Here is a 13407-nt window from a genome sequence, read left to right as displayed (position 1 = left end):
TTCTATGATATATTATCCCATGAGGACTATAAATGTGCTGCTGGTTCAGTAATAAGCATACTGAATCTATCTGAATAACATGTCTGAATGGAGCATACGCACGGAATTAAGTCTAGAATTTACCCAGAATTGTGTCTGGTCAGGCAAGCGTACGTACATAATTTGATGGCCATTTTTCTTCGCCTACGTGTCCGTATGGCATGTAGGATTTTTCTCATGTGTGCCAATCATGGGCGCAGGCAGGTACACACTTCTGGGTGGATAAGAGCTGCTGAGGCCCCCTGCTGTAAACTGCCCTGAACTGCACTGCAACTACAGTCTGCTGATCATGTACGGCTGACCGGGGAATAAAGACGCCTTTATAAGCCCGGCACCGCCATTATCAGTGGGCACAGATATGTTTGTAGCCATTCACTAACCCAGCTGTCTGTTACTTGTACCAAGATGTGGGAAGTTCCTACTGAGCATGCCCAGTCCTTCTGGTTCCAGCAGCAGAGGAGAGGGACATGATAATAGTACTTGCACATGTGCGGGGGCAGCACTGGGGACGGGGGTCCAGGTCTGATAGAGTGATTGGATGTTGCAGAGACCCTGACATAGTGCATGGGGTATCAGCTGGGGGCAGATGGAAGGAGCAGCTGAATGCAGAATGAGGATGGCTTCTCCTTACACGGTGCCTGTGGCTCTACCAAAACATTAAAGGGGTTGTCCGGCCATAAACATTAGGTCTCATTACTTCTGTTTGCCCAATACAATGCACTTTGTAATATACATTGTGCATTGTAAATTAGGCAAACAGAAGTTATTCACTTACCTCTTGGCTGCCCCCCCCCCCCGTGTTGCTCCTCGGTTGCCATGGTTCCTGGTTCCGACAGGTCTCTAGTCCTCTTCTTGTCGGGACGACCAGGGACGCGCCTCTCCAGCACAGCTCTGCGCATGTGCAGAAGAACTTCAGCCTGGGAAGCTCAGTTCTGCCTGCAGGGGTTGTGTGTCTGCTGGCTCTTCAACTCCAAGGTAAGAATGAGAGGAGGGGCGGGCTCTCGTGGGGGGATGGGAGGAGGGAGGGAGGGAGGGGGGAGGATGGATGGATGGATGTGTGCAAGTGGCTGTCAGAAGTCCCGGGGGGGGGGGGGGGGGAGCGAGCGGCAGTGATGTGTGTGTGTGCAATGTCAGGAGACCCGGCTGTCAGAAGTCCCGGGGGGAGGGGGGAGGGGGGGGGTGCTGTTAGTGTACTTGTGTGTGGGCACTGTAAAGGGGGACTCTGTGGGGGAGGTCACAGGGGGGGCACTGTATAGGGACGCTGTGGATGGGGGGCATGTGGAGGGGGGCTACTTTGGAGTGCAGTGGGGGGACTCTGGGGGGGGGGGTGGCATGTGTAGGGGGGGGGGGGTACTGCGGAGGGCACTGTGGGGGGGGAATACTGGGGGGGCACTGTTGAGGGGGGACTGTGGAGAATGCTATGGTTGGGGGGAATGAGGGGGGCTACTTTGGAGGGCACTGTAGGGGTGACACTGGGGGGCATGTGTAGGGGGTACTGTAGAGGGCACTGTTTGTGGCACTGTGGGCGATCATTAGGGGGGCACTGTGGGAGAGTGCACTGTGGGGGGGGGGGTCATTGTGAGGGGGGGTCGCCGTGGGAGGGGCACTATGAGGGCATGTGAGTGTGGGGAAATGTTTTGTTTCACTTTAGCAGGGTGGGGGGCAGTAGGTAGCCTTGCAGTGGGGGGCTGCAGGAGAGTTCTCTCTGGTCTCTCCCCCGCCCCTCTCCATTCACTATACACTGTGCTGCTGTTTACACTCATGCCAGGAAATTTATCCTGACATGAGTGTATAACGCAGTCTCCCCTGGCCACACCCCCTCTGATTATAGTATGCAGCAGGGGGCGGGGCCTGGGCGGGGAGAGACTGTAGAGCAGTTCAATAGAGGTGGGCATGTCGTGGGCGGGGCTAGGACGTGAGCTGAGGGAGGCCATGAAATCCTGCCTTTTCATGTCTCTTACTACCATCGGGAGCGCGCACACAGAGGCGCCATCTTTGAAAGCTGCAGTGAAGATCAGAATCTAAGGTAAGAAACTGACATTGCAGCTGATCTGCCGGCCGGTTTGAGCCCCTGTATGCTGTCTGTTACTATCCTTACTGAAAGGAAAGCAGCAGCATTATAAAAATTTTTACCCTGTGTGGCCGGACAACCCCTTTAAGGGGAAATAACAAACTGTATATATCAGAAATACTCCATAAGGGGCCACGAGGGCCCGACGTCCTGTAGTGGAAGCTGAGCTCACATCCCAGCACCATGCAGCCTGAAGAGCATTCGTCAGACAACCCAGAATCGGCAGGTCGGCCATTGGCACCCCGTTCTCTTCACAGATGAGAGCAGCTTCACAATGAGCACATGTGACAGACATGAAAGCGTCTGCAGAGGATGGAGATTATCCAGATCTGATGTGTGATTGAGATGTTCCCTCAGTTCTTTTTAGCAGAAAATATTGAATGTTTAGGTTTACATAAAAATATTATATAACATTTACACTTTATTATATACTAGCTGATTACACGGCTTTGCCCATGTATTTTTTTTTTTAGACACGAAAAGAATTTAAACATGTGTGTATATATATATAGTATTAGTTTAATATATTCGTATATGAGTAGGAGGTTGTCTGCGTAATATAATGGCATATGAGGAGGTCGTCTGTGTAATATTAGTATTTGAGGACGAGGAAGTTGTCTGTGTAAAATATTATTATCTGAGGAGCAGGTGGACTGTGTAATACTGGCGTAATTAAAAATCAAAAACTCCCCATCTTCCCCTGTAATTTTTGTTGCCAATAGCAACCAATCACAGCTCAGCTTTCATTTGTTATACTGCTGAGGTAAAATGAAAGCTGCACTGTGATTGGTTTCTGTGGGCAACACAGATTTAGTTTTGGACAGCTTTTATAAGAGTGGCTGCTGGGTTCATTTCTGTGTGGTACATAGTGGCTCAGTGCTGGTGGGAAGCTGCGTGGTAGTTGGAGCAGAGGAGGAGGTTGTCTGTGTAAGATATTATCTGGGAGCAGGAGGTCTGTGCAATATATTAGTATTAGAGGAGGAGGAGGTAGTCTGTGTAAGACTGAAATAAAAACCATCTGCTCAAGTACAATTCCGGCATTCGACACCTCTCCCCCCTGGGGTAGTGGGGTTGTCTTATCCCCCCCCCCAAAAAAAAAATTGTCAACACGGAATGACATATATGTATCAAGTTTGGTTGAAATTGTTCCAGGCGTCCATGAGTTATGGTGGCGCATACACACATCCTATTTTATATATATAGATAAATTGTGGCTGAATAAGGGAATATACAGCTGAAAACCCCGACAACACAGACTCTTCTCTACATGCAGTCTCACCTGGGGGGCCATCTATAGGAATCCCCTCCTTACACGGCTGATCCCCCCTCACATGTGTCTCTGTAGCATCAATGGGGATCAGATCTTCCTCCAGTTTCACCAGCTGTGAAATAAATATTGTAAAAGTCATCACACAGTTGGAGAAGTCGTGTGGAAGGTTTTATATGGCCAGAAAAGGTCATTAATTAGTATGAGGAGCCGGAATGACATGACAGCAGTAGTGATCTGGGCCAAATAGCTGCAGGTCTCCTGTATAACTCCAACCTGTTGCTTCTTTATTCCAACCAGAAGTCTCCAGAACCAGAAAAAAGTGATAAGATGTGGAGATCTAATGTCTGCGGTCGGCTGTAATCCTGCCATCTCCAGCTTTCTCATTACACAAGTATCAATCATATAATAAGACTAAACACAAGACCTTCCCAGCCGTCCTACAGACCAGGGGGGAGATTTCATGAGACCTTCTCTCCATCTACCTGATCATCCTGTGGAAGAAGAGGCCGGGGACAACTCTCCGCTGCTGTTCTCTTACTGGATCTACCTGCAGAAAACACAGACAGCCACTGAATTTATTCTCTACATACAAATAATAAAGGCCGTGCGGATTTAGTCCTGTCTATTACCTGGTGATAGGGGGGGCTGGTGGTCCTCCATCATGACGTCCTTGTACTGATCCTTGTGTCCTTCTAAATACTCCCACTCCTCCATGGAGAAATAGACAGTGACATCCTGACACCTTATAGGAACCTGACAACACAATGATACCGTCATCACCCAGACACGTTATACCGCCATAGTGTTACAGTATAATCTCCCAGCATTCCCAGCGGTGTTACCTCTCCAGTCAGCAGCTCAATCATCTTGTTGATGAGTTCTAGGATCTTCTGCTCATTGATCTCCTCCAGTATCAGGGGGTGAGGTGGAGGCCCTGTGATTGGGCTCAGGGGTCTCCCCCATCCATCAGACACCGGGGCCTGACAGCCATCACTAGAAGTCTTCTTCACTACAGTGTAATCCTGTTTATGAGAAGACACATCCATAAATATCCCTGCAGACATTTCTAGAGTCCTCCCAGTCTGGTCCGGCAGTTATGTCGGCTCTTCACATCTGTGTTCATCAGTTCTGTTGTTCTATTCTGTTGGCTGTTGCTGCAATAGTTTCCAGCATTCCGGCCGTCTTCACACTTGGCTGCAGCATTTACAGTACAGGCCATGCGGGGAGATTTATAAAATGTCTTTTACGCGGTGCCGGTATTTTCTATAACAAATCTACTTAGTCTTTGAGAACTGCGGCAGATTCTAAATCCACAGCGAGACTATTTATACTACGGATTTATGCTGCGGATTTTGAACTCCTGAAGAACAAAGGATAAAATCCGCAGCAGTTTGGCAAGTAAGTCCGCAGCATAATACGAGCCATTAAGATGCGGATTTGGCCAGTGCGGATTTACTGGGTAATAGCTGCAGGCTACCATTGTGGAACACCCGCAGTAATCACACTTCATGTGAAGGCGGCCAAAGGACTGAATCTGCAGTAAATCCTCGGCCATAGATGTGAACATAGACTGACAGAGATAAGAATGATGGAACGTGACATCATCCCCAGAATCTCTCACCTCTCCTGTAAGCTGGAAGAGTATCTCTAGGGTGAGGGTGAATATACTCTCCGCCATCTTGTCCCGGTTCCTGTCCATCCTTGTCGGGTCAATCAGGATAATTATCTGATATAGAAGATATCAGCCGAGTATCTTGAATGGGAAGAAGACGAGACAATGTAAAATCGAAGGGTCGAGATGGAATACACCCAAGTTTTCTAAAGGAATTAAGAGACATGATAGCTAGACAGCCATTTCTTATATTGACACTATTGAGACCGGGGTCATAGCACTGGATTGATGCATTGCCCATGTGGTTCCAATATGCAAAAAGGGGTCTGAAAGAGAGACTAGTAACTACAGACTGGTAAGTCTCGCTTCAATAATTGGAAAAATATTTGAGGGATTTCTGAGAGACGCCATCCTAGATTACCTCAAGGAAAACAACACCATAACCGCTCATCAGCATGGGGGAGGGGGGGGGGGGTCGATCATGTCAGACCAATTTGATTAGCTTCTACAATGAAATACGTTCTAGGCTGGACCTGGAGAGTCTATTGATCTTGTATATCCATATTTCTCTAAAGCATTTGATACCGTGCTGTATAATAGGTTGATATATAAAATGAGGCAGCTCAGTCTGGGCAAAACCGTGTGCATCTGGGTAAGGAACTGGCTCAGAGATAGAAAGCAGAGGGTGGTAATAAATGGTTCATACTCTGATTGGGCGACAGGGTGTCACAGGGTTCAGTATTAGGCCCCATTCTGTTCAATATATTTATCAATGACCTGATAGAGGCACTGCACAGAAAAATATCAGTATTTGCAGATGATACAAAATTATATACGAAAATTAATACAACTGGAGACGATCTATGGCTACAAAATAACCTAGATAAGCCGGGGGCTTGGGTAGAAAAATGGAAAATGAAGTTCAATGTTGATAAATGTAAGGTTATGCACATGGGCAGGAGAAACGGATGTCACCAATATACACTAAATGGGGTACTGCTAGGGAAAAGTGATATAGAAAAGGACCTGGGGGTACTAGTGGGCTGTAGATTTAACTGGAGAAATCAATGCCAGTCAGCTGCTGCAAAAGCTAACAAAGTCTTGGGGTGCATTAAAAGAGGTATAGGGGCGAGGGACGAGAACATTATCCTCCCACTATATAAGGCACTTGTCAGGCCCCACATGGAATACTGTGTACAGTTCCGGACACCGGTGCTCAGGAAAGATGTTGCAGTGCTTGAAGGGGATGAAAGAAGGGCAACTAAACTAATAAACGGACCGAAAGGACTGGAATACCCAGAGAGGCATCAAAATTTGGATTATTCACCCTGAAAAAAATACGGTTAAGGGGCGATCAAATAACTATGTATAAATACATTACGGACAATACAAGGATCTCTCCCATGATCTGGTTATACTCAGGACTGCGATGGTTACAATACGGCATCCTCTATTTCTAGAGAAAAGCAGGTTTCATCACCAACTGAAAAGGGGGTTCTTTACTGTAAGAGTGGTGAGACTGTGGAACTCTCTGCCTGAGGATGTGGTGATGGTAAAATCCAGAGGAGTTTAAGATGGGACTAGATGCCTTTTTAGAGCGCTATGCTATTACAGGATATAGACATTAGCTGACCAACGGTGTTGTTGATCTCAAATGTTGATCCAGGGATTACTCTGCCTGCCATCATGGAGTCAGGAAGGAATTTTTTTCCTTCAAATGAGCTTGGCTTGTTGGGCTTCTTCTTGCCGTCCAAGGGGGAGGGGAGGTTTGATGCAGGAAGAATTAGATGAATATGGTTTTCATTAAGCCTAACATACTATGTGACGTACAAAATCCCCTATAATAATACAATTACCGGACATTCACCCCTCTTCCCTTACGCAACACTGCTGACCCCGAACACAACACCCTCCACACCCCACTGCTCGGCCCCCACTGCTGGCCCGCAGTTCATTAGCACCATTATTAACCATCTTCTGTCTTCCTGACTATCAGGCCTGCCGCCCAGCGGTAATGTTCCCAGCATTACCCGACTTGTCCCACGAACTCCAGACACACTGGGCGCAAGGCTGGAGAGGGGGCGGAGTCAGGTGATGCTGGGAACAGAGCGGCACTGGGTGATACATAGGGGGCACTATAACTAAGTGGGCCAACAAAGGCAGCCTTATAGTATAGTGGAGTCACAAAAGGACACCTGAATTATAGGGAAAGAGACATTACTGATTTGTCAGGTCACAGAAGATGCATTAGTACTACAGGGGAGTTACTGAGAGGTTAATTGGAGTAGCGTCAGGATGGACAGCGTGTGCAGAGACTAGTCATAGCTGGAAGAAGCCTTTATGGCGGTCTGGGCCCAGAGCAAGAAGATAAATGTATGACCCCAAATCAGAGGGCACATCACCTGTGATCACTGAAGGTAACTTCACTGTATTCACTAATACTGGAGGTAACTGCACTGTATTCACTAATACTGGAAGTAACTGCACTGCAATCACTATCTCTGCCGCTGTGTTTGAGAGCTGTACTATCACTCTGAAGGGGTCAGTAAGCTTCCAACACTCAAGGATATATGGAATACAAGAGCTTAATGTGCGCAATGATTTTTGATACATTTCTGTAAAATTAAAAGCTGCTGATTACACTGGTTACACTGAATAATAGCCGCACGTCTCATTTTGAAGTTATTTAACTCCTTAGTGACCAAGCATTTTCTTCGTAACTCCTTTATTTATCCATCGATGTCACTGTATGAGGGCTTGTTTTTTGCGGGACGAGTTGTATTTTTCAGTGGTATTATTAAATGTGCCGTATACTGTACTGAAAAACATTTAAAAAGTGAAGTAAAATGAAACAAACACATGAAATTCCGCTATCTTCCGGTGCGCCTTGTTTCTGCGGCCCATAAACTGCGACAAAACTGACATAACTTTGTTCTGTAGTTCAGTATAATTACTACGATACCAAACTTATGTGGTTTATTTTTTGCTATACTACTTTTATTTTTTTTCAAAATCATTTAATTTAAAATAAAATTATTTTCTGTTGCCATTTTCTGCGATCAAAAACTTTTTTTTCCATCCACATAGTTCTGCATGGGCTCATTTCTTGCGGGACGTCCTGTAGTTTACGTTATTACCATATTGGAATACATATGAATTTTCGCTCATTTTTAAATTACATTTTTTCTTGGAGACAGAATGACCAATAAGCGCATTTTTGGCGTTTTTAATTGTTTTTTTGGATGCTGTTCACCTTGCAGGGTAAATAATGCATTACTTTGATAGATCGGACCTTTATGGATGCAGCGATACTTAACATGTATTTTTGTTTTATGATTTTGATTCTTTAATTGAGTCTAACCAATGACCTGTAAAAACACAGTTCATTAATTACAACTTACTGGTGGATGATCTGCAGTCTTTACGCCACGTGGAGACATACCCTATATGTTACACAAACCTACCGTTATAGTGTTCAGTCAGCACGCGGTGTGTACCCTATATGTTACATTAACCTACCCTTATAGTGTTCAGTCAGCACGCGGTGCGTAGCCTATATGTTACACAATCCTACCCTTATAGTGTTCAGTCAGCACGCGGTGCGTACCCTATATGTTACACAAACCTACCCTTATAGTGTTCAGTCAGCATGCGGTGTGTACCCTATATGTTACATAAACCTACCCTTATAGTGTTCAGTCAGCACGCGGTGTGTACCCTATATGTTACATTAACCTACCCTTATAGTGTTCAGTCAGCACGCGGTGCGTACCCTATATGTTACACAAACCTACCCTTATAGTGTTCAGTCAGCAAGCGGTGTGTACCCTATATGTTACATTAACCTACCCTTATAGTGTTCAGCCAGCACGCGGTGCGTACCCTATATGTTACACAAACCTACCCTTATAGTGTTTGGTCAGCATGCGGTGTGTAACAGTGATTGTGAAATAGTTGTGCAATCACTTTTGTTATTCTTTTTATTAAGCAAGGTTAATCGAGTCGACTGGATTAATTGTAAAGGCAAATTTCCAAAAAATACAATACAATGGCAATTAGATTACATTATTCCCATTGAAAAACATGGCAGAAAAAAACAGATATCATATTTGAATTTAGCGCAAGTAACTACAAGCCGCTTATCTGTTACAAAAATTGTGTTCCACAGTGTAATCTTCATTAATCAATCCAACTGCAGTGAGGCTATATTCAAACGTGGAGCTTTAGGCCTGTTCACACGGGTGATGCGATATTGTGGCGGGAAAAATCGCAGCGATATCACATCGGTGGTGTAAGCAATATCGCAGCGTTTTCTGGTGGCAATATCGCAATTTTGTGGTGCCATAAAGTCGCACGTCGTGCAACAAAGTTGCGCGACTTTGTAGTACTACGTGCGAGGATTTTTGGGGGTGTGACTTGAAATATAACCCCTACTTCGAAAATCAGCCCCAGCTGCTTTAAAAAAAAAACAAAAAACAGATTGCTGAACAGGATTTAGGCTCATCCCGCAATTTTGGAGCCTGGGATAGCTAAAACACCTGGCCGATGTCCTCCTGTGCTACTGAGGATTGAATAGAGTCCCCTCTAGGGCGGATTCGTGACCACAGGCACATACGGGACCCACGGCCTAGCGAGGCCTGCACATTCCCGGCCTTGATTACTGAAACTATCCAGGCATTCACTGCAAACGAGTAGACAGTAACAGCCTCACCTGTTAGCTGAGGAGCTCGCCGCAGACCCAACCATCCTCTGGGGAGCGGTGGTGAGGAGGAAAGTCACTACGGTGCTGTGCAGCTGCTTGGTTCAGCAGGAGAGAAGGAGAGGAGAGGCGTTGAGCCTGCTCCGCTGTGGAGAGGGGGAGTCTGCCGGCTCTGAGCCCATGATGACTGCAGCAGCTCATCAATCAGGGGGACCCTGGTTCTCACACCAGAGCATCAGGATAATGCTCTCCAAGTAATAGCCTATCTCGCTCATCAACCTCAGGAGACACTACAAGCTGCCACGGTGGCACAAGATGTATCCCAATTTCTTATGCCGATGTTTGACAAACGCGCCCTCTCACTTATAACCACAAATGCCCAGAAGATTACAGAACTAGAAAATAAAGTGGGTTCTCAGGAGATCTCAAGTCTCCAACAATCAATTACCATATGTTGAGAAATGGAGCAGAAACTGAAGGAGAAGCTTGAGGATTCGGAGAATCAAGACTGCAGAAACAACTTGCGCTTCATAGGTATCCCAGGGAACATCATGGGTTGTGAATTGCTTACTCTCCTGACGGAGCAGCTCCCTAAAGCTCTACCCCCAGACATACCCATTGATAACACCTGTATAGAAAGAGTCCATAGAATTGGACCCCACAGACCTCCAGATGCAGGAAACCAACGTCCCAGATGAGTAAAAGCGAGATATCTAAACTGGACAGTTAAGGAGAGGATCCTGAGAGATTACTGCGGTCAATCAACTTTACAGATCAGAGATTTCAAAGTGCTGATTTTCCAGGACTTTTGGCGCTTGTCTCCCAGAAACACAGGACCTTCTCCCCAATTTGTCGCTATCTTCACAAGAAAAATATACAGCTCCAACTCCTGCTCCCGGCCAGGCTTAAAACGCAACATAATGTTCAATACCTGATATACGATGACCCAAGGTCAGCAGGTCGATATTTCAACCTCAACAAAGATGGTCACCTGCAATAAAACAGGCTTTGGGAAACACTGACGTTCTCCAGTAGGCAAGAGGCTTAGAGCCGGAGATCACATTGACCCTTCAGGGCAGCAGTACCTTTTCTTTCTCTTATTTCATTTTTTTTGTATTCATTTTGATCTGGTAACTATACAACTAAGAATGTTAATGGTTAATTTTGATGGTTGTACTGTTCTGACGCCAAGATGTTTTTCCTCTCCGCTGCCTCCCAGGTTGAGCTGGCTGGCGCGTGGGTTCCTGACCTGCATCTATCTGATCCTACGTTGCTCGCTGGGATGATGGGGAACAAGGTAATAAATATTAACTTGACACACACTAATCCACTCTTGTCACTATGACAAACACCAGGTATACATCACAACAAGAATACATGAGCTCCATCGACATTAAAGGGGTTGTCCCGCGCCGAAACAGGTTTTTTTTTTTTTCAACCCCCCCCCCCCCCCCGGTTCGCCGCGAGACAACCCCGATGCAGGGGTTAAAAAAGAACACCGGAGAGCGCTTACCTGAATCCCCGCGCTCCGGTGACTTCTTACTTACCTGATGAAGATGGCCGCGGAGATCTCACTCGGTGGACCGCAGGGCTTCTGTGCGGTCCATTGCCGATTCCAGCCTCCTGATTGGCTGGAATCGGCACGTGACGGGGCGGAGCTACACGGAGCCGGCATCCAACACGAGCAGCCCCATTGAAAAAAGAAGACCGGGACTGCACAAGCGCGGCTAATTTGGCCATTAGACGGCGAAAATTAGTCGGCTCCATGGAAACGAGGACGCTAGCAACGGAGCAGGTAAGTAAAAAACTTTTTATAACTTCTGTATGGCTCATAATTAATGCACAATGTACATTACAAAGTGCATTAATATGGCCATACAGAAGTGTGTAGACCCACTTGCTGCCGCGGGACAACCCCTTTAAATTGGTTTCGTGGAATGTGACGGGCCTCAACACACCGATCAAGCATAAGAAGGTCCTCACTCACTTGAGGCGCCTTGGACCGGATGTGGTCTTTTTACAGTAAATGCATTGGCAGTCTGCATCAGGAGCCTCCTTGAGGGCCTAGACTCCTGCTATACATCCCAGACTCGTGGCGTGGCCATTCTCTTTCGAAGGGGCCTGTCATCCCCCATAGTAGAGGAGCTAATTGATGAAGAGGGTAGACATCTGCTATAAACAGTAAATATATACAATAAACAATATGCTTTCCTCAATATATATACCCCAAATCATCCAAACAGTAATTTTTTATCCAAAATTACCTCTTTTCTACTTCATAGACAGGACACACACTTAGTTGTAGGGGGAACTTTAACACCACTATTTGCCTAACCCTACACAAATACTCACTAAATGTGTCCCACATGCAACCCTCTAAAGATCTGGCCTATCTCATGGAACTGGGAATGCTTTGTGACCTCTGGTGCATGACCAGTACCACTTCCAGAGAATATACAGTTTATTCCTTGGCCCACCAGAGCTTCTCCAGGATAGATTTCTTTCTTATTGCACTCTCCCTATTTGAAAGGCTCTCCGCCATAGAAATACTACCCATAGCGATCACGGACAACGCCCCGATTAGTATGACCCTCATCGGTAGAAACTTAGCAGTAAGGATTAGAACCTGGCCTTTTCCATTACATCTATACAATTCAGAAGATTTTCACAAATACTTAAAAACACATTGGGCTAACTATTTGAACAACGATATTGAACACTTAAATAACACCCCTCTGCTTTGGGTGATGCCCAAACCAGTGATGAGAGGCCATGTGATAAGCTTCGTCTCATTTAAGCGGAAACAGATCAGGTCTCAATTCAGTAAACTCCAACATTCCCTGCTGACTGCACAGCGGCAGCTCGCCGCTCCCCTTCCCAACAAGACAAACTAAACAAACTTTAGAAGCTTTCGTGCAATGGCAGGCAGTTTGGCTCACTAAACTGGAACAGAATAAATTTTACCGCCAAGCCAATAAACCTGGCAGATTGCTGGCAAGTATAGCAAACTCACAACAAAAACAAAAACCAATCACATATATCACAGACCCACGCACAGGGATGAGATACTCCGAACAAACAGACATAGAGGGGACCATATGCGACTACTTTGAAGACATCTATAGGGCAACCCCCACTGACATGAAGAAGATAGACTCCTGGCAACAGTCTCTTGTATTACCCAAACTCACACCGGACCAGGTAGCCTTCCTGGAATCACTGTTCTCGGAACAGAAGATACGGGAGGTAATCATGGCTGCACCAAATAATAATACCCCAGGCCCCCAATGTAGTGAGTATTACAAGATCCTGCTGACAGAGATGGCTCTTACAGCAACCAAACTATTATATATATTCCTAAAATACACAGGTTGACTTGATTCTAGACTCCAGGACCAAACTCCTTCTTAAACCCAATAAAGATCCCTACTAGTCCAGTCCTATTGCCAATTTCCCTACTAAATAGTGATTATAAATTCCTGACAAAGGCTCTAGCCAGCCGCCTCCAAAGCCTACTCTCCACTCTCATACATCCCTCCCAATGAGGATTCACAATATGCAGACACTTCCAACAAAAATATATGAACGGCCATCGCTGCAACGATAGACGCTGGTAAACCGCACGCCCCTCAGATGTTACAACTTGCCCTAGATGCAGAAAAGGCGTTTGACAAAGTGCCTTGTCCTTTTTTAAATTCTACCCTACAACATGGGAA

At 46.0% G+C, this 13407-nt stretch overlaps 1 protein-coding gene across 1 annotated transcript in view; it reads right to left on the bottom strand.

The window, feature by feature from the left end:
- LOC136624361 (gastrula zinc finger protein XlCGF26.1-like) overlaps positions 1-13407 on the bottom strand; it is a 31623-nt gene that overhangs the window by 7777 nt on the left and 10439 nt on the right. The window contains exons 2-7 of the mRNA XM_066598326.1: positions 11683-11863; positions 5002-5138; positions 4223-4402; positions 4010-4133; positions 3863-3927; positions 3390-3492 (exon numbers count right to left, since the gene is read on the bottom strand). Of these exons, the coding sequence (XP_066454423.1) occupies positions 3390-3492; positions 3863-3927; positions 4010-4133; positions 4223-4402; positions 5002-5079 (550 nt within the window). The 5' untranslated portion in view covers positions 5080-5138; positions 11683-11863. The remainder of the gene's footprint in view (positions 1-3389; positions 3493-3862; positions 3928-4009; positions 4134-4222; positions 4403-5001; positions 5139-11682; positions 11864-13407) is intronic.

This window comes from Eleutherodactylus coqui, chromosome 4 (assembly GCF_035609145.1).
Source record: "Eleutherodactylus coqui strain aEleCoq1 chromosome 4, aEleCoq1.hap1, whole genome shotgun sequence".
Lineage (NCBI taxonomy): Eukaryota > Metazoa > Chordata > Amphibia > Anura > Eleutherodactylidae > Eleutherodactylus > Eleutherodactylus coqui.
Note: the sequence above shows the minus strand (reverse complement) of the source record. Positions and strands in the feature narration are given on the sequence as shown.